Source organism: Cygnus atratus, chromosome 2 (genome assembly GCF_013377495.2).
Source record: "Cygnus atratus isolate AKBS03 ecotype Queensland, Australia chromosome 2, CAtr_DNAZoo_HiC_assembly, whole genome shotgun sequence".
Lineage (NCBI taxonomy): Eukaryota > Metazoa > Chordata > Aves > Anseriformes > Anatidae > Cygnus > Cygnus atratus.
Window position 1 is genome coordinate 95,242,705 of NC_066363.1, and position 22,269 is coordinate 95,264,973.

General features: G+C 36.9%; 1 protein-coding gene across 1 annotated transcript in view; it reads left to right on the plus strand.

The window, feature by feature from the left end:
* GABBR2 (gamma-aminobutyric acid type B receptor subunit 2) overlaps window positions 1-22,269 on the plus strand; it is a 473,013-nt gene that overhangs the window by 219,921 nt on the left and 230,823 nt on the right. The window contains 4 exon segments of the mRNA XM_035550670.1: window positions 1,862-1,963; window positions 10,247-10,312; window positions 17,149-17,340; window positions 18,428-18,664. Coding sequence (XP_035406563.1) covers window positions 1,862-1,963; window positions 10,247-10,312; window positions 17,149-17,340; window positions 18,428-18,664 — 597 coding nt within the window.

A 22,269-nucleotide genomic window follows, 5' to 3' on the forward strand; every position in this document is an offset into this window, starting at 1 on the left:
CATTCTGTGTCCCCTCCCAGCTCCTGGTGCTCCCCCAGCCTCCTCACTGGCAGGGCAGGACAAGAAGCCGAAAGTCCTTGGCTCTGTGTAAGCACTGCTCTGCCACAACCAAAACCATCAGTGTGTTATCCACACTATTTTCATCAAAAATCCCAAATGTAGCATCATACAAGCCTCTACAAAGAAAATTAACTCTATTCCAGCCAAAATCAAAGTACAAAGATGTCCTTATTTTTTACCCCAAAACATGTCTTTATCCAACAGTTAAGCAGCATACCAAAAATAGTTGCATAGTATTTTGTCAATAACATAAAAACATGAAATACACCCCAACAGAACCACTTACACGCGTAGATCTAGGAGACACTCACAAACATAAATTAAAGAAAGGCAGAAGGATTTTGGAGAGATGAGTTTATCTGTAAAGCTGCCAGTTGAACTGAGATGTCTCACCTGTGACATTTCATGTCCCATTGCACCCTCTAGCTTTTACTGCATTCTTAGGCATCAGTGTGACAGGCTTTCAGCAGAGGAAATATATCAATACCTAGGTCTTTGGATGGCTAAAGTGTCTTCTCATAAAATAAATTTTACGGTTACCTAAATTCAAAATGAAGTTTCACTGGTGAAGGACAGATAACACTTCCTGTTCTTTTCTTGGCCGTGTCACTGTATAGCAAATATTTTCTAATTGTTTAGAATGGACTGTGCTAAGGAGGTTAAGGAAAAGGCCAGTTAGGAGGGAGATTTAAAATCTGTAATTCTACTGACCCATTGAGAGGGTCATTGGAAAGTATCTGCAAATGATTTAGGTATTTCTAAATTTTCGTATATAATGTCACATATGCATTGTATTTCCTGTGTTTGTATGCAATGTCTGTTTTTATTTCTTTTACACTGTGATTTGTTTCTCCTGTTTCTGATATTGTTACAAACAAAAAAGGTAATCAGTGAAATGAGTGTGATCATAGTTTTATTAAATTAAAATCAGAGTGCCTCTCTCTTCACTTCAATCTATAACCATGTTATCTCCATCTAAAATTATTTTTTCTCATGTATTAGGAACAGTAATGTGAAGCTCTGTTTTTGCAGTCATATGACTGGAGGAAAAACAGCACTGATTAAGACAGAAAACCGTGAAGTAGTTATATGGAAAAAGGAAAACAAACAAACAACAAGAGCAAACACCCTACAACTGTCCACCAGATTGTTTTGTATGTTATCTGGCATCTTTGTGCTCTTAGGCAGCTCAACTAGCTTGCCATAAATTCAGATGAGAAAATCTGTTGATAACATGGTTACTTGTGTCACCTTTAAGCAAACCTTGCTTAAACACTTGCTGCCCCATGAAAAGATGCATGCCATAAGAAAGGGGGAGGCACAGAGCAGTTCATTAAGCTTTATCAACCCTAAGTGACATAAGCTAAGCTCTGCTGATTCATGCTAGGGCTGATAGTGATTTCAAGTCAGTCGCTGGAATTCACAATCTTAGAGAATTTTCTGACAAGTCTTTCACCTGTATATGGTCTCAAACATTGCTTTGGCTACAAGAAAGTTTTTGGTCTTAGAAGCACTCGAAATTCACAAGAATTGTCCAGTCTCGCATTGCAAAGTGGGAGTCCACTATGAACTTTTCATCACATGTAATAAATGCTCTTGACATGGTAGATTGGTTGATAGTAGGTTATGGTGGTAAAAGAATTTGCCTTGATCAATTTTTAGATGAAATGGAAAAAAAATGTGGGTGCACGTTACCACCATTGAGACCACTGCTTGTCATTGCAGGGATAAATATAGACCATTTTCTTCCACCTCACTGAGTCTCAGTTCACTAGTTTGCCTTTTTCTCAACTTCTGACAGGTGAGGAATGATCTGACTGGTGTCCTGTATGGTGAAGATATCGAAATTTCAGACACTGAGAGTTTCTCCAATGATCCGTGCACAAGTGTAAAGAAGCTTAAGGTATGTGATACTCTTTGTGGAATAAAGAGAAGGTGGTGACTATGTTGTGATATTTGATTTTTTTTTCCTCTGAAGAAGGCTAATAAAATTTGCATAAGAATGACTACAGTATAAGTGGCTACAGCATGCCACTGCATAATAAGGTTAACAAATGGCATTTTGAGGGCCTAGTCCTGCTTAAGTCAATGGATGTCATCATAGAATCAAAGAATGGTTTGGGTTGGAAGGGACCTTAAAGATCACCTAGTTCCAACCCCTCTGATATGGGCAGGGTCACCTCCCACCAGACCAGGTTGCTCAAAGCTCCATCCAACCTGGCCTTGAACACTTCAAGAGATGGGGCATCCACAGCTTTTCTGGGCAACTTGGTCCATTGCCTTGCCACCCTGAGAGTGAAGAATTTATTCCTTGTATCTAATCTAAATTTACCCTCTTTTAGTTTAAAGCCATTACTCCTTATCCTATCGCTACACTCCCTGATAAAATGTCCCTCCCCAGGTTTCCTGGAGGCCCTCATATGCCCATGCATATCATAAAGTTTTTATAGTTACTGATAAGGACATAAAGCAAAGCAAGTTGTTGCTGGCTTAATATTCATGCCTAAAGCATCAGTCTTAGTCATATATATGAAAAAACTCTTAAGTTTTGGACTCAGAGCCCTTTTAAGGTAGATTATCATGTAGTGAAACAATGAGCATCCTTCCATTAGCTTCATAACATTCTAGATTGAATTATTTGCTTATAATGATTTGCATTATTTCATATGAATAGTAGAAAAAGAGAAATTTGACAGAATAATTTAACATATCTCTCTTATTATAATGATTTTTTTGGTTCTTGACATCTGCTAACATTAAAACTATATTTTAGCAATACTACGAAGTGCAACCAACAATAAACTAGACATAGGTGTTATGAATCTTATATTGCATATGAACATGAAAAAATGATTGAGCAGCAAGAGGAAGCTTTTTTAAATGGTGCTGATGGCATCAAATACATAAAATACATAATCAAAGCCACAATCCTGCAAATGCTTAAATATGTGTAAAACAGGAAAAAAATAATAATAGACTGAACACTATTGAAATACTGAAATTTAAACAAGGATGTCAACCTATATAAGTTTAGGCCACTACCGAAACTAACTGGAAAAGGTCTGAAGCATGGTAAACTAGGTGTGCATTATTCCTACATACTACAGATGCAAGCTTGAATGCTTAAAGTATAAGATCATGTTTATATGGAACCATATATGTGTGTCCAGTTTAAGCCAGTTTGTATTTCCCGTCTGTAGTTGAAAAGACTCCAGTATGTGTTATCAGTGAATTCCACATTTTTGGCCAGGTGTTTAACCCGTGGTATCAGAAAACTAAGAACTTTGAAGCCAGATTTTTAAACCAATAAATGATGTTAGAACAAGAACAGATGCATATAAGCAAGTGTGTTTAGGCAGGAGGTTAGAAAAAGCAGTGAGATTCCAGCCTTCCCATATGTCAACAACATATTGTTTGTTTTATAGGAAAGACCAGACGAGTCTATGAAACAATATTTTAAAGTTATCTCTTGATTTCCTCTGCAAAATGAATTACTACAGCAATAAATAAACATACATCTAGACAATCACTTATTCTTTATAGAAATATATGGTCACTTGTCCTTAGGTACATAACTTAGCTGTTCAATTCTGAAAATGTTCATTCTTGTCAAGGAGATGTAAACATAAGATTGGTAAACTGGTGTCTGTTTACTGTAATTGTGATGAAAATAGACAAAAAATACCTTTTATTTTAGTAAACACAATTTAAATTGATTAATTTCAATGCAATATAGAATTTTGCAATGCAAAATAGAAATATCTAGTATGATTTGCAGAAATATATGTTCTATATTTTCCCTGGCAATACGTTAAGTTTTACTACATATTGACTCCAGCCTCTTTGAATCACAATTGGAAAGTAAATTTAGGCTTAAGGATATCTTTAAAACTCATTTTTAAATTGTAGCTCAAAGAAAGAGATGTTGGAGGATATGTATTTGTACATCAACTTAAATATGCTTAAAAATTCTAAGCATGCACAGGCAAACTGCATGAGTAATAACACTTCTGCTTTCAACCGCCTTGTATCTTGCATGTAGGACAAAAAAATGCAATATATGAATTCCAATTGAACGAAACAGTTTCCATCTGATGTCCCAAATACAATAGATGTTTAGATTGCTGACTGAACATGATCTCATTCTAACAGTCAAGTTAATTAAATTTTAAAATTTGGGGCCAAGGACAGGTTTGGATGTGGCCTCAATCTAAGCAAGTGACATATGTGCTAACGTAGATAACATGGTGGTGGAGGTGGGAGCTGAAATCCTCTAGTTCACCTTCTCCACCAGTAATTCCATAGCTTAGGTTAGAGGCTCACCTGTAGCCCTGCAAATGGACATCCAGGCATTTTGGAGGCAGAACATGTGGATACCTGTATTGACAAAGCTACCCAGCTACGAGTAGATTTATTGATAACATCTTGACTGTCAGATAGATGGTAGAGAATATGACAGAGTATCTGAGCAGTTCAATTTAGATATTTCATAAAGAGCCTGCCAAGACATTGACTCTTCCTGGCAGATGAGATATTGCAGCAATCCTTCTCTGGAAAGCTGTGTAATACAACATTGTGGTGTTATTCATTAGAAATGAGACAGATTAAAATCTGATCACAGCTCTGCAGGCTGAAAAAAAAAATAATAGCTGCCTATTCCAGCATAATGTACAGTGCTTAGAAACTGAAGAGGCTAAAGAGTGCCTCATATCCAGGATACCAGAAATGGCAGTGGAAGACAAGTTCTTCCTTTCTCCTTAGAGCATCTTAGATGTCTTGACCTTCATTGGCTTCAGGGTTTATACTACCCAGCTGCCAATACAGTGTACTACCCAGTGCCAAATACACTTTATATTTAGTGAATGAATAATATCCTCTCCTATAAGAAAGAAAGAAGGGAACAAGAGAGTCATTCACTTTTAAGGCTGTGTGGTAGTCTTCACTTATAAAACATGTTTTTATGGAAAGTCCAACGTAACTGTGGGTAAATGAAATGTAACTGTTCTTAGTTTTCTTGTCTGAACTCTAGTTCAAAGGGTAGGAATGTATGTATTGCTTACTGAGGGGCAAAGCTTAGATGCTGATATTGCTGCTCTAATCTCTGAGAAGCGTAACTATGACAGCTCACCATCTGGCAAATGGTCTAAACTCTGGTCTTTTCTTTTTTTTTTTGTAAGTATAGTTTAGTGAGTTGCCTTCCCCATGGGATGTTTTTAATCTTCTCATAGATACCTGCCTAGTTCCATGAATTAAAACTTGTTCTGTCAAATATGCTTCAGTTCCATACAACCAATGTACAACTCTATGAAAAAGAAAGAATACTTAGCACTTGCTAGGATCCAGTGGATGGCCTCTTTGAATCCTACAAGAGAGTTGTGCTGTGTTAATTTGCATCAATCCTATGAGAGTTGGTGTAGGAGAATAGTGTATTTATGCCAGGAAATCATACTCGTTGATTTACCAGTGTGACCTAAGGAGGGAAAAAAATATGTGCCAGAAAGTGTCTGATATCTCTCTTTGCATAAGACTATAACGTGGACATATGTCCTGGTACATGAGCACTGAAATGAAACCAGTTCAGGTAAACTGCAGAGCAGATAAAATCTATGCATGGGATTTGAATTATGCCCAGACACATGAATTTGTAGCTTCAGTGTCTGTTTTACAGGACAGTCAGCAGTCCCAGTTCTGGCTTCAAATGGAACTAGGCTTATTTACCATACTGAATGCAATTCTTTGGGGACAAATCTGGGAAAAATGTGAATGGAAATGCAAAAAGCAGAGTTGGAGAGAAACAGGCTTGCTGAGGAGCACGTCATTGCACAGAGAAAGATGTTATGCAAGGAAGATGAAGAGCTATTGTACAGACTTTCCTAACTGACTTCCTTCTACATAAGTTCTGACATACAATTCTTAGTTAAATGGTTGCATGCTAAATTATTCACTCTTTTTAAACTGTAATCCATAAACCCCCCTACACTGCATTTTATGGCATTGTATTGATATCTGCATGGTTTATAAACAGGAGGAATCTCTTGTCATTTCCCTTCCAAAGCTAATCAACTAAAATAATAGAATATGAAACTGGACAAAGAAAAAGATAGTTAGCCAGATATTCACTGGCAGCTTGACCCTGCAATCCCATACCCTCCATTTAACCTAGCAACATCCTTGACTCATTCTGAGTATTCATCCCAAAGTACCTTTCTTACCCAGAGCGACATTCTGCTTCTCTGGTTTGTCTCCCTCAGAGCACCTCTGTCTAGATTGTTCTTCCATTTTTTTCTGAGAAAAGCTTGCTTTCTGAGATTGTGGTTGCCCTAACTGTTCCAAGAACTATTTGTCAATAAGAGCAAGTGCCAGATTCTGCACCCGGCATGGAGCAATCCTGGATGTATGTACAGACTGGGAATGAGAGGCTGGAGAGCAACCCTGTGGAAAGTGACCTGGGCATTCTGGTCAATGGCAAGTTAAACATGAGTCAGCATTGTGCCCTGGTAGCCAAAAGGGCCAACCGTGTGTGCTGGTTTTACTCGGGTGGGCGGCCGAGCTCCACCACAACCACTCTCTCACTGCCCCTCCTCAAAGAGGAATGGGGAGAAAATACGATGAAAAGGGCTCAAGGGTTGAGATAAGGACGAGGAGATCGCACAGTAATTATCGTGACGGGCAAAACAGACTCAGCGTAGGGAGATAGTAAGATTTATTACCTATTACTAACAAGCTGGAGAAGTGAGAAACAAAGGAAAGAAACCAAAAACACCTTCCCCCCCATCCACCCTCTTCCACCTCCTCCCCCTGAGCAGCACAGGAGAACGGGGGAATGGGGGTTATGGTCAGTCTATAGCGCTTCTTCGCCGCCGCTCCTTCTCGGTCACTCTTGTCCCCTGTGCTGTGGTGTCCCTCCCACGGGATGCAGTCCTTGCTGAACTGATCCGGCATGGGCTTCCCACAGGCAGCAGCTCTTCAAGAACTGCTCCAGATATGGGTCCGTACCGCGGGGTCCATCCCTCAGGAGCAAACTGCTCCAACCTGGATCCCCCACAGGCAGCAGCTCCTGCCAGATCAGCTGCTCCTGCGTGGTCTCCTCTCCACGGGCTACAGGTCTGGCCCAGAATCTGCTCCAGCAGGGGTCTTCCACAGGCCACAGTCTCCGTCAGTGCAGGTCCACCTGCTCCACCGTGGTCTCCTCCACAGGCTGCAGCATGGAGCCCTGCTCCACTGTGGTACTCCATGGGCTGCAGGGGGACAGCCTGCTTCACCATGGTCCTCAGCACAGGCCGCAGGGAACTTCTGCTCCGGCACCTGGAGCACCTCTCCCCCTCCTTCTTCACTGACCTTGGCACCTGCAAGGCTGTTCCTCACTCCTCTCACTCTCCCAGCTGCTGTGTGGCGCAGCATTTTTTTTCCCTGTCTTAAATATGCTCTCACAGAGGCACAAAACAACATCACTTACTGGCTCAGCTCTGGTCAGCAGTGGGGCCCTTACCAAACATGGGGCAGCTTCTAGATTCTTCTCACAGAAGCCACCCCTATGGCCCCCTGCTACCAAAACCTTGCCACGTAAACCCACTACACCGTGTCATGGGGTGCATCAAGCACAGCATTGCAAGCCAGTCGAGGGAAGGGATTGTCTTGCTCTGCTCTGCACTGGTGTGCAGTTTTGGGTACCACAGTATAAGAAGGACCTAAGACTATTAGAGAGTGTCCAAAGGAGGGCTACAAAAATGGTGAAGGGTCTAGAGTACAAGATGTTTGAGGAGCATCTGAGATCCCTTGGTTTGTTCATCCCAGAGCAGAGCAGGCTGAGGGGAGGCCTCATGGCGGCCTGCAGCTCCCTCATGAGGGGAGCGGAGGGGCAGGCGCTGAGCTCTGCTCTCTGGGGACAGCGACAGGACCCAAGGGAATGGCATGGAGCTGGGACAGGGGAGGGTCAGGCTGGGTGTTAGAGAAAGATTCTTCACCCAGAGGGTGGTCAGGCACTGGGATAGGCTCCCCAGGGTCACAGCACTGAGCCTGGTGGATGAAATATTTGGACAGCGCTTTCAGACATAGGACTTCTTTTTTGGGTGGTCCTGTGTGGAGCCAGGAGTTGGGCTTAGTGATCCTTGTGGGTCCCTTCCAACTCAGGATACTCTATGCTTCTATGATTCTGTGTGCCTGGACGTACAAGATTTGGGTCTGAATGCTATTGCCAAACTGGTTGCACAGTGATGTTAGTATAAGACAATCTCAGCAGCCAGTAAGAATATTGAAATGGAGTAGGATATTTCTGGGGAAAAAAAATAGGTTGGACCGTACACTTTTCATAGTGCTTTACTATAAAAGCATATTTACTGTGGGAAATGTGTTGTGGCTTATGTGATAATCAGTTGGAAGTAATGTCTTAGGGCATGGTACCACAGGCACTACTATACCTTCAGTTTTGAAAGTTGTCTACAGCCAGTGAGCAGTGATGCTGCACATGCATTCTTACCCTGTACATCTTGCCTACAGCCTCTGGCACTCCTAATCTATGAGACAGCACATGTCCTGTGTTTTTTTTGTTTGTTTTCTTTGGTGGTGGTGGTGTTATTTTTATTATTATTATTATTGGTTCTCATCATGTTATAAAATGAAAAGGAATTTATTCAATTTTAAGTTTAATAATTCAGTGTGTCACTTGTTTTTTTTATAACCAACCTACTATTTTTCAAATATTAAATATGTTTTTATGTTCAGAGAAGTCAAGCAGTTTGGAGTTCCAACAGTGACCAAAATGATTGCTAAAATGTGAAAACTAGAAAACATGGATGAGCTTTTTTGCCACTTAATTCCTAAATCTACTTTTTGTCCTTACAAAGAATGTAATACTGTTGCTGACAGTGAGCATAATATATTTGTTTAGTTTCACATGACCTTGCTAGTTTTGTTTAAAAAGAATCTAATCTGTTTCAATAAGATTTATATTGCTTATCAACCTGTGGCTAACTATAAAAATAAAGATAAGTAAGCTTATTGAAAATGCACAGGTTCAGAATAAGCAAAGCATATTATGTATTTTACCATTTTGACCATGCAAAGATAAATTTCATTCATTGAACTTCAGAGGCATTATAGTATTTTTCTTCACTGTCCATAATGGTATTTTATACTGAACAGGAAATAAACATAGAAATTACCTAAACTGAAAATCTTTGATAAATTGATTTAATTAAAACTGGAATGTTTTTCACCACTGAAATTCACACTGAATCATCTGTTTCTTTTTTCCTTGGAGAGGGAAAGAGCTATTAGTAATTCTAATCCAGTATTTTATAAAAGAAATGAAAAATCATATTTGCTCAACCTATTACTGAGAACCCAGCTTTTGTGTGAAATAAAAGGTAATATTAAGTTATAAAAAGCTATCTGTTCTTTGTTTTATAGAAGTTAACCATAATTTTTCACGTGAAAGAATGCCAGACCAATTTCTCAAGGAATACTTAACTGTATGTGCTCCTGAATTTAGGAATATTTAGGAATATTTTGTTAATATACTTCTAAGTATGAAAGTAAATGATTTCTTTTTAAGTCAGTAATACATTCTCAGTGTGATTCTTTTTTTTTCTTTTTTTCTTTTTTTTTCTTTTTTTTTTTCTGTTTGGATGTGGGAGGGAAAGAGGGATTGAAAAGGTGTTTATAGCGACCGCAGAGGAGATGTTGTATGAATAAGACCTTTTAAAGTTACCAAAAAGGTCATAATATGAACACATTTTATCTCACTTACAAATCTCCATTCTCTCATCTTCACGTGATTAGTTTGTATAAACAGCAAAAAGTACCTTTTTCAAAACATTTTCATGTTTTAATATACAAAATTAATATTAAAAGAAAAAATCTTGCAAGACATCAAAAGAATATTTGGTAATTTAGTGTTTTGAGTAGTAATATTTCACAAGATAAACATTACAGTTTGTTTTGTTTTGTGTTTTTTTTTTCTCTTAAGTGCAATTGCTTAACCATTTTTTTTCAAACACTTCAGCTGCCCCCTCTTGTGTAGTTTCAAGATCTTGAACTTGTAAAACATGGAATAGTTCTGAATGAATTTTGCTGTCTGCAGCTGTAATCTGTTCCAACTCTCCACATGATTTGAATGGCCAGCTGAAGTTGTTTCTGGAAAGGCTGTGACTGTATTTAACTTCCTTGCATCTTATTTAATCTACAGGGTAATGACGTTCGGATAATCCTTGGCCAGTTTGATGAGGAAATGGCTGTGAAAGTTTTCTGCTGTGTAAGTAAATATATGTAATTGCATATCTGAATAAAGATGTGATACATTTGAATAAAAATATATTTGACTATAAACAGTTACATATGCTTTGCTCCATTTCTGTTTCAGTAAAATACTTTGCACTTGATTTTAGTGAAATTTAGGCACAGCCTTCATTGTTAGATTTTATTTCTGCTTTCCTGTTATGGAATTAAATGCCAGATTGAACTTCATGTCATGTCATAGGAAACACTTGTTTATCTAGTTGTATATGTAGCTACAGATGAAGAGAACTGCCAGATTTGCATCATGTCAAAGAGCTGTGCTCTGGTCATTAGGTCTGCATGTACGTATTTTTGCATGTTTTGCTCTGGAAGAATAAAAAAATTCAAACGGTTCCTCTAGAGGTTAACCAAACAACTCTAATTATTTCTGCTACCCAAAATGTTATTAATTGTATAGTCACCATTCACTTCCCACTTACTGTACATTTGACATATTCTTACTGAAAGAAAATATTGCTTTGTGAAGGTATACAGAATTTGAATTAAAAGAAATGTAGTAAGACCAGCATATATAATTTCACTGAATGTATCTTCACCATTTGTTTGTATGTATTTGAATGTGCTGCAAACAGTCTGATTGCCATTGAAAGAAGCAGGAGTAAAATGTGGATTTTTTTTTTGTATCTGATCAATAAATAAATGAACCCCAAATAGGCAGATTGTAGTGGGCCTTGTTTTGTACTAGTATTGAATTATTAGTCTAAATAACCAGATTAATCCAGTATGAGCCAATAACACAAAGAATACAGTGGAAAAGCAATAATGATGGCACTTAAACTTCAGAGGGTGTCTTTCGATGTTCACTTAGAGAAACAGAGTTGCCTATCCAAGCAAAGACAGGAAAGGCAAATGTTCAAAATCTGAGTGCTACATGTGCCTCAGACATTGTTGGTTCTTATTCAGCATCTGTCCTAGTTGCTGGCAAAATTTGGAAAGGAGCTATTGCAGAATATGTTTGGAAGGAGCAAAATCTGTTTGCATCTAAAAGGAAATGGAAAGCATTATTTGGTTCTTCATTCTTCTCAGCTCCGATTGGTCTTTATATATAGATCTTTTTGTTCCAGCATTTAAATTGGATTGACAAAGATAATCTTCAATTTTTCCATTCCTGCAAGAAAGAAGGTTCTTTCCATGGCTCACATCCTCCACAGATCTCTGGTGACTGGGCTTCATTTGCCCAGCCGAGGTGTCCTAATCACAGCTGTCTGCCAACCCATTACTTGGCAAGTTTTGACCTTACTAAGGCTACTTCCCTTAGTATGTTGTTGCTTTCCTCTACAGTTCTGTTCCATGTTTGTGTATCCATGAGGACACTGAAGAAATCCTAGAAATCCTCATGGGCAAGGTGTCTTCTTGTCCATACTGAGGATTGAAGAGTCTGAAGGACTTATGACAGGGACTGTCTCTTGAGCACAAAAGCTTGGTGCAGCTTTCTACAGGAACAGTTTGGTACTAACACAGAAAGCATGCGTAATTCAAGTTTCAAGAGTGACGGCTTCTTCTAAAGTACATTAGTGTCAAAAATAATAAGGTGGATTTTTTTTTTCTGGAGCCTGGAGAAAACCAGGAGATTATGTATTTATGCTTTAATAAATGTATTAATATGAGAGTTTCAGCAGGAGACTGAATGCAGGAGAGGGCAGTTCAAAGTAGGTCATTTATATATTAATACACTACAATGTGTCAGTAAGCTTGTTATTAGTCATAAAATATATTGTTGACTCATGCACTCCTACAGCTATGTATCTAAGAGCACAATAACTTAGTTATGTCAAGTTTTTTAACCCCCTTCCTCAGGTGTAACTTCAGACAGGTTGTGTTTGTGATTCCCTGTTATATTTTGAAGCATATAGCAGAGTTTTAGGTTTGTTAGAGAGAGGTGCTATTGTACCGTTGGAAAATATATATATGCATTTCTGATAGTGGTTATAACGGGAATACTATTTGTTAATGATTTATGTAGGTGGGAAAGTCTTTAAAGTATACCTTGGTTTTCTGTCTGGATTCAACAGTCATACGCTGTGATGTTTCCTCAGGACCTCCATTAGAGTTGATATGCTTGTTTTCATTTTACCTGGATATTCTTTGCACACATATGCATATACACACAAAGGAAGCATTGCACATAACTCAATGATAAATGGACTAAAAGGTAGCCTAATCCAGTGGGAAACTTTAAAAACATGACAGGACTAAATCAAGCCTAAGTGAACGTTAGCAGGTGTTTCCTATGATGGTTTACATAATCTAAGCTATTCATTTAACATGAGTGTCAAAAGCAGTTTGCAATTGTAGTTCTATGGGAAATCCTAGCTTTCCATTGTTTTCACCTCAGTGGGATGACTGTGATATTTTTTCATGGAATAGAAATAAGGGTATTTTGCTCAAAACTTAACAATTCAACAGGCAAACTGTTCAGCTATGTTGGACTGTTGTCAAGTTTTGTTTTGTTTTGTTTTTCATTTGAAATTGGATTGACATGCAACTGCACCATCTTCCCAAAGAAAACTTCAAATTCTGCAGAAAATTTGTCTAAAAAAGTTAGTGGAAATTTTTCCACATATCTTTAAGCCATAGGGATAATGCAGTATAGCCACATGCACATCAAGTCAGCCTAGCTGATACAATTATCTGTCTGAAGACAGTTAAAGATGGTGAATATTACACATAGGTCACTGCATGAGCTTTGGGTGTCTCTTATAGTAAACATTTAATAATAACTAAAGCAAGGTTTAATCAGCCCTGTTGATACAGAAGGACTGGATTCTACTCTCCTTGAGCTCATAGAATTTTACTGCTGAGACTCTGCTTTGGAATTAAAGGCACCATTGATTTTTAATGAGAAACAGGTTCATGGCAATGCAGAAGTCTACAGGCATTTTGTAGAGGTGGAATGTAGGATGTGTCCATGCTGACATGACGGAAACATGATGGAAAGACAAAGGGGGTTAGGTTTTGCAGCCACTTTTGCACAGTATACCAGTATTTGTTTCCTACACACAGAAAACTTTTTTACAGAGGCTGAGGTGATTCAGCTTTTTGATTTACACTTGATTCCAGATCTCAGATCTGCTATGTTGAAAGCAAAACTGGCTTTCTCTGACTACTAAGAGGTATTGTTATTTCTCACAAAATTTTTGGGGCTTCCGTATTACATATTTCCTACCAGTCTGTCTCTAATAGCATTCCGTATATGTGTTGAAGATGTGTATTTTAAATGAACACCAAATGTGCTATGCTCTGTTTTAGATATCATGAAATTTGAAATAAGGCAGCATCCATAAAATAGCTTGCAGATAAAATCCTAATGATATTCAGTGTAATGGTTCCATTAGCAAAGGCAAAAGCTCACTAAGAGCAAAGTCTTGTTTTTGAAGGGTGTAAAAATGGTTCCTTACAGAATTAAGTGTGTTTTGTTGTTGCTGCTGTTTTCTTTTAAACAACTGGAGCAGACTTTCATTTGCATATGAATGCAGATTCAGCACCAGCAAAGATAACCTGTAGCTTTTTATGAGTGTGTTGCTCCTGTTTTGAGTAATGCAAGCCCATTGTACAAAACAATCAAAGGGAAGAATCAACATCCCTGCTGACACACTGAGAACCACTTCACAGTTAAAGTTCTCTGCCATGCACAAATAATGTAGTATATCCTCTCCAACCTTACATCCCTTACAGTCTGATTAATAAATTAATCATTTCATAACTTATAAGTAATTCTGTTAATTAGCTTATTCTAAAACTAATTAATAGCAAGGGTCTCTTTAACAAGTGCATGGTGCCTGCTTGTCTTTTGTCCTGATTTCTTTATGCCCTTAATAGAATAAAACAATTTCTTCAAACTTGCTCTATAGTCATAATTAATCAAAATCTCCAGCATAATACACTTTAGAAATTAGATTTAATTTTGGCATATTATTAAAACCTGTTTGTATCTAATTCCTATAAGGCTCAGTTAAGCTTACATTTTAAAACTCACTTAAATAGTCAGCTAACCTTTAAGTATGGCCATTTATAAGTGCAAAAAAATATTTCATTGATCATCTCATCTTTGGCTAATTTCTGGGCAGCAGCTCTGTTTGTTAATGTGAGTTTTTGAGAGAAGGAACAATGACAAAATAGGTGTGTAAAGTGCTGAGCCAGAGCTTCTACCTCACCAAGCATTTTGCAATTCCAAAATATTTTTTTTTGTTCTAAATAAGTATCTTTTTATGGATTCAAACAAGAATTTAAAGGTTTTATAAAAAAATACCAAATTCAGTCTCACAAGGGCAGAAAATACTGAGGATATTTCCCTAGATGCTTGGCTGTAATCAGAGTTCTGTAGCCTGCATAGGGCATACAGGAAGGATTGGGGAAGATACTGTAACTACTTTACACTGTTCTGATAGCAGTTGTAAACCTTCTTTACCCTGCTCTTGTGTGCCAATTAATCTTCCTTATAGAATCTAAAACCTGTAAGAGGTGATCTGTGTGCATTCAAACAGCTCAAGAAAGATCCATATGTTTCATGTCAAGGAAGTGCATCTTTTAAGCATCAGAATCATCTCCATGTAGCAGAATCAGCAGGGAGGAAACTGTGGGGAAAACAACCAAAACAAACAAACCAATCAGCCAGCCAGCCAACCAACCAACCAATATTTTGAAATAGAAGTCTTCTTTAAGCCTAAGCACTAGTTGTGCTATCACTGGAAAAGTGACATGGTGCTTAGCTTTAAGGGAATTAATTTTGTTCCTCCTCCTTTTGGCTTCCTCAGATCACTCTTCCACCTCTGTCATTCCACCAGATCTCAAAGGAATAGCTGCCAGAAAGTTTCACTGTAGTCTTGTTGGGCATGATCACTCATTTTCCAGGACAGAATTTCTGGCCATTTGGAAACTTAATTTTTACACAATATCCCAGGCCATTTACAGATTATTTAGAAGACAGACTCAAGTGCTCATGCAAACAGAATAATTCCAATAGCTCCAGGTTCAGGATACTTCGTAGCTAATAATGCCCTGCAACATATGGTTTGATACTTCAATCTGTATAGAGCAGAGGAAGCTGTCAAATCTTGCCCTTCTCTAAAAGTGCCATTCAGTGTTAATTTGTGTCCTCGGTGATTTGAAAACTGACAATTAAAAGACACTATATCACTGAAAGGCCTTGAATCACCTCATTGTGTAGCAGAAACTTGTTTGGACGTCAAAACATATTGCAGGATGGAATTGCTATTTTCCTCAAAGCTGGACATGGGATGCAGTGTCACTGTATCAGTAGAAAGAGTGGAGATGGGCAGGAAAACAAAAACAGATGTATTTCTGGAAGGATAGAATTAAAGAGAGAGAGAAAGACAAGTAATTTATGTGGATTGTATAATAACATATGAGATGGCAAACACTGGGTTTCAGACCAGGAGCACTTTTGAGCAGCACTGTATACAAATGCATGAAATTTGATTTTGGCTGAACATCAACTCTTGCAACCAGGGTCCAAACAAAATTGCTTTGTGCATAATGGATTTCTGAACTGAGCTGGCACCATTATAACAGATTTCAAGCCCAATTTTAATTTTAGTATTAATGTATTTAGGAGGCTTTCCTATGTTGTATTTCTTGCTATTCATCTTTATATATCTGATAGGCTTTGGGGAAGATCTTTGGGATACTTTTCAAAACAGTTATGCTCTGAGTAACTAATATTTCCTCTTTGCATTCCCAGAATTTCCTCCTTCTACTGCTGTAAAGATTCTGTAAAGAGTTAGAGGCTTTCCAGTTAAGAACTTTAAAGTTGCACCATGTATTTCTAAAAACTGGATATTTTATCTCATAAGTATGTCTTGTATCTCCAATATTGCTTATATTAAAACCAAATAAGCATAAAAACTGCTGTTTGAAATCGAGTCTACCTGAAGTGTCAAAAGAAAACTATCTAGTTACAAGACAGCGAGAGAAACATCTGAGATAAAATTTGCTAACTTTAATCCTAGAACATTCTTCACAATAAAATATCTATTGTGAATAGATCAGCTTTTAGGTACACCGGCATATGTGCCTATTAAGAAAATATTTCTGTTTCCTGTTATATGTATCTTCTGTGTATTTAAAGGGGATAATCATCATCTCAGTATCTTGAAGTACAATGGGCTGTATTCAGTATTCAAACAATCTAGAATTTCACCTGAAGAATTTTCATGCTGGAAAAAAAAATCACAGAGGTTTGCTTGCTTTATCAGTTGACCATTGATTAATGCTTATCAGAAGAAAGTGTTTACTTAATGTCCCTGTGGTCTCTATTTTATCACAGTCGTGCCATTCATATTTGCAGTGTTGGGATTTGATGGTGGTGTCTAGGCTCCACGTTTTCTTGCTTAACCTCACCCTGTTTTATGTGCCTTTTAGCCTGATAATAATTTAGCTTAAATATGTTAGCATGGTGGTCCTACCACAATGTAAAAGCTGTTATGTAAAATTTCTTATGGAAGCATGGTGCCTTCTGCCAGTGTTCCTCTTTATCTCTCCTGGTTTTAGAATCCATTATTTTATTCCTCTGATTTTGAATAAACGTTCTATTGGAAGCAAAATAGATTTTATTGAATTTTCTTCTCATGACCTTAGTTTTAAAGACAGGAATCTTCAGGAAAGAGGTATTCATTGTCAGCAAGTAATTATTCTAAACTGCTCTAAATACTTGTGTGTTCTTCAGTCAGGCCATTCCTTCATTAATGATGAAAAACACAATAAACAATATTCTTTATGTTTAATATGTCTATTAAAGTATCTATTAACTTTTCTATTTTTCTTTCATTGTAGGCTTATGACGAAGAAATGTATGGCAGCAAATATCAGTGGATTATTCCAGGGTGGTATGAAAACCTTTGGTGGGAATCCTGGATTAATTCCTCACAGTGTCTCAGCAAAAATCTTCTTGCAGCCATGGAAGGTTATATTGGAGTGGATTTTGAGCCTCTCAGTTCAAAAATGATAAAGACCATATCAGGAAGGGTTAGTTTTTTTCCTCCAGCTATATTTTTATACAGTCAGTAGTCTCACAACATCATGGCACAATAAAGCATGGAGGAAAAAGGTCAAGTTACAAGGTGCTTCTGCAGAGTTGGCGTTCATCATAGTTATTCTCTTCTTTCCATTGATTTGCAATTTCAAAATATTTAGAAGTCAATTCCAATGCATCTTATGCATCCCCTGTATGCATCTTACAGCTAAGCATACAATAAAGCTTGAATTAGAGTCTGCAATATTACATGCTGTATCGTGGCAAATTAATATAACTGAGCACAGAAGTAGAAAACTCTTATGTTTGTCCCTAATCCTGCAAATATCTAATTTCATTGGTGATATGTAACTCAGAACGGGGGGCTAGGGTTGGGGCTTGCTTTAAACATGTAAATATGTGGCATTTCCATAAAGTACATAATATTTTATCATAGAACAAATGCATGCAAACTCTAGCCAATGAATAAACATGCCTGATTTTGTTGCTTTTCATCTTTTTTCATCTGTTGTCTTTCATGCCTTGCTGACTGAGCACGAAAGGGAACTTTACCAAAAGGCTATTCATCATAACAGAGCACACCATAAAGAGCATAGTAAACTTGTAAAATGTACACAAATTGCCACTTAAATAATTGCACATTAAGCAAATAGTTGCTTAAGTAAAAATTAATTGATTTGCATTATCCTATAGAATGTAATCAGAGCAATAATTTGCAGGGATACAGACTTAATATGTTCTGGTATTATGGCTCACCAATGTGCACCCTAGGCTGACAGCTTTGGTTGAACTAAAACTTTCTGTATGAAAGCAAAACAAACAAAGTTGTTCTTCATACAGAGAAGCAGAACAACTGCATTTCAGTCTTTTTGTCTCCTATATCCCCCTTCTGGCCCCACCATCAGTCTGTAACTCAAGCAGCACATGCTTCTGGATTTTTTTGCTTCTTTCTTTGGTTGCCTTTTCTATATTAGTCATGCAAACATCTAAATTGGAGCACGCAGTTCATGGTGTAGATTTGGACCCAAATCTGTAAAATGTTAAGTTTTGAAGTAAGACTGAAATTTTTCTCCTCTGCAGACTCCACAGCAATATGAAAGGGAATACAATGCTAAACGAGGTGATGGGCAATCCAGCAAATTTCATGGTTATGCCTATGACGGAATATGGGTGATTGCCAAGACTCTGCAGCGGGCAATGAAGTATCTCAATGCCACTAACAAGCACCAAAAAATTGAAGATTTTAACTATACAAATCACAAACTTGGCAAAATTTTTCTGGATGCTATGAATGAAACCAACTTCTTTGGAGTAACGGTAAGTCCAAAACAGGTATTTATGCGGTGGAAGGAACTTGTGGCTTTAAGTCAGTAGCTGAAGCAAACATTACATTTTAAATACTCAAAAAAAAATAAAAAATAAAAAAGAAAGATAGCTCTGTATTTCCTTTATCTTCAGAGATTCCTCAGTTCTACTTTATCTTCACAATTAATGCGGATGCCTTAAGACTCTTGTTCATTACCACCTTGTGGTGCCAAGAGATGACACTGTTCCATTACTCAGTTATCAGATTTTTAAGTATGGATGTGATCTGAATTAACAACTCAGATCTGTCTTAAGTAAACCACTAGTGTTGCAAGCTGCAGTAACATTTTTAAGTGACTGTTTTCACAGCTAAGGAGTAGCTGGGGTGTGTTCTGAAAACACCTATTTCCCCCATCTTTTATTTTCAGTAATAAGTTTCAGTAATAGTACACTAATGTCTCCAACTCCAGTGCTGTAAATCCTAAAAAAATCCTCCAACATATTTCAGTAACCATTTACCTGTATTTAAAATTCGTATTCTTTCACAGTCAAGTACAAAGCATGACTATGACTGAAAAGTTGGTCACATGTAGTAATAATCTCATTCTGTTTTCAATTGCACCATTGCAAATTCATAGTAAGGTTTTTTATTTTTATTTTTTTTTGCATTGCTTCTATTTTTTTAGCAGAGTAAAAGAGGCAATAAGGAGTGTAGCCCTAAAATTTCTTAATTGCTTAAACGTATTTGAGACATCAGTCAGAAGTTAAAGGAACAAACATGTTGAAGAGAGTCTGCAGAGCCGTACTCCGTCACCAAGAGAGCTGAGCAGACTTCATTTCAGGGAGAATGGTCTTCACACTTTCCAATAATGTAATATATGTAGTAAATAGTAAATGAGAGAAGCTCCTAGAACCCATTTTGTTATGTCACATACATGGCCTGCTACGTAGTTAGATAAGGAAATCGGAGTTTCAAAGAAAAGTGTAACTCAGTGGTGCATGCAAGGAATGCTTTTAGGAATGTCTCTGCAGCAAGAACATGCAGAGAACTGGCATCATTTCTGCCACTGTGCAGTAGCTTGTCACATTCTGTCCCTGAGTTAATTTAAATTGTCTTGGATATCAGTAAACCTCAAAACATGTTGAAGCGGCAGAACTAAGGTTGTCATACATGTCACAAATGGTTTCAAGGAGGAAATGTCAAAGTATAGTTATGAACAATGAAGCAGGCTCAACTTTTTGGTGTCCGTATTAATTGCTAAAAATGACTAGTATGTATCACAATGCGACTGAAACTAATTTAAGATTTGTAAATAATAAACAATCATATGGTGAGGCAATACTAGAATCTAGTTGACAGTACAATATATTTTTTGCCTTTTTTTTTTCCCTTGTAACCTTTTTGCCTGTTGTTTTTGTCCTGACAGCCCATTATAGTAAATTGATAAATCTCATTAGCACTGCTTAATTACCATTTTATGACTAAACCCCTACCCTTCGCCCAGCCTCTTTCCACCCCAGAGGAAAAAAAACAAACAACAACAAACACAGTAAAACACACATGCACACAAACCCACACAAAACACCTCTAAGATGTAGATCGGTCTTTTTTATTACTTTTAGAGACACCAGCAAAAAAACAAATATGAACTGTCTCTTTTTACAGAGGGAATGAATCAAAGTTTTGCCAAACATATTCAATCACATTGATAAACTTTGTTTCTTCAGGTATAATGTTTTCTAAAGCAGTTACTGCAGGATTATTCAGTGTGATTAGTACTTGTCTGAGGAACTTAATAAAATGTTTATTTTAAAGATTGGTTCACTAAGTCACTGTGACAATGCACAGACTAAATATATATCAGTGATATTGATATTGATAAACATAGATTATATTTGTGTTTTTTTTGAGTACTTAGCAATATTAAATTCACTTTCTGTTTTCTAATCTGTAAAGGGTCATACTTCTTGTCCCTATAACACGTTCTTAAAAAAAAAGTTAAGGAGAGAATAAAATCTATACCAGCTACACTTTCTTGGGTTTTAATTAGATCAAACAATACTTAAGGTTTTTCTAGAATGTGTGAAAAAGAGTTTCATAGCAGACCTTACAGTTCTGCATTGCAATGTTCAGAAAGTTGAAGGAACAGATTGAATCCTACCAGAAATATTTTTAGACTTTATATTACTCAGTCTAATAAATTGCTGTCATTTTTGACCTACTTTAAAACTTTCATGGGAACAGAATCTTTAGGTCTGGGAGTGCCAAACTGCATTTTAATATTTTTCCAGAAAAATATTTTTGAATAAAATTTTTACAATTTATTTTTAATAACTTATCCTAAACAGGAAAAGGATATTCATTTGTTCTAGAGAATCATCTATGCCAAATATAAAATGAGTTTCTGAAAGAAGAAGTAAGAGGAGGGGCTAAATATGATCAATCTTTAACACCTCATCCAATGATACAGTAAAATATGTTGTTAATGATTAAGTAAGAAGAGAAGGTAAAGAAGCTGTAGACAAGAATCTAAAAATGCAAAATCTTAATAAAGATTCAACTTTCATTATCTTTCTGTCCATATATCAGAAACACTGTCACATCATAAAAAATAAATCCTTTCATCCAATATTAATTTTCTTTGAAATTATATACAGTAAAACACAATAAATATAATCATTGTTGAGTAGTGGGTTTTGTGGTGTTGTTGTTGCTTGTTTATTTTTGATTTATTTTGATAACAATTTTGAAATTTTTTGTTGGGAGTGAAGCGTGTAAGTTCCTGATTATAGAGAATGTCTTTTTATTTTTTAATTTTTTTCCCCTGTTTTCTGGTCCTTGATCTTTTTTTTTTTCTTTTTTTTTCTTGGAGATAGGATTTAGAAAACAGTTTAGGTTACTGCCCAAAGGCTTGACAGAACTAATCTTCCTTTTGAGCACCAGAAGTTTCGTACCTAGATGTTACTTGTGCTGTTTTACTGTTAGAAACCTTGGTGGGAAAGAAAATTGTAGGTATTCCTTAAACATCGATGAAGATTCTGCTCATTCTCCACATTTTTTTTCTTTTCTCTTAGAAAAATGGTTCCTTTTCTTATTTTTCCACTGTGATTATCTAACTTGTAGTTAAAGACATTACCATACAATGTTGTAGCGTATTTGGAATATAGACCAAGGAAACAAGTATTATTTGGTGTTTTATCAGGAAACAGTAGTTATCTGCTACTATTTTTTTAAAGGCTAAGTCGGATACTATTGTAAAGGTACAAAAGAACTTTGTGATGAGAAATGCAATATGAACAAACAAAAGACCTGCAGAGGATGTTCCTATAATACTGTTAGTCTGTATATCCTAATTCTGCACACAGATCCACTGAGGTCAGGCCTTTTCAAACTGCATAAGGCATTGTGGGGTTAGAGCGGTCCAACTGCAACTACCAACTTCCAGGATAGGAGTCCTTTTGATACAGGACTAGGTTTAATTTTTTCTAATTCCTTACCTACCAGAACACTTACTTTGGAGAGTTACTATAACAAAAAGAATCCTCTGAAAGGATTTTGGATATTTTTTCCCTGCTTTTCTTAGTCAAGATAAAACTATGTAAGCTGAATGCAACCC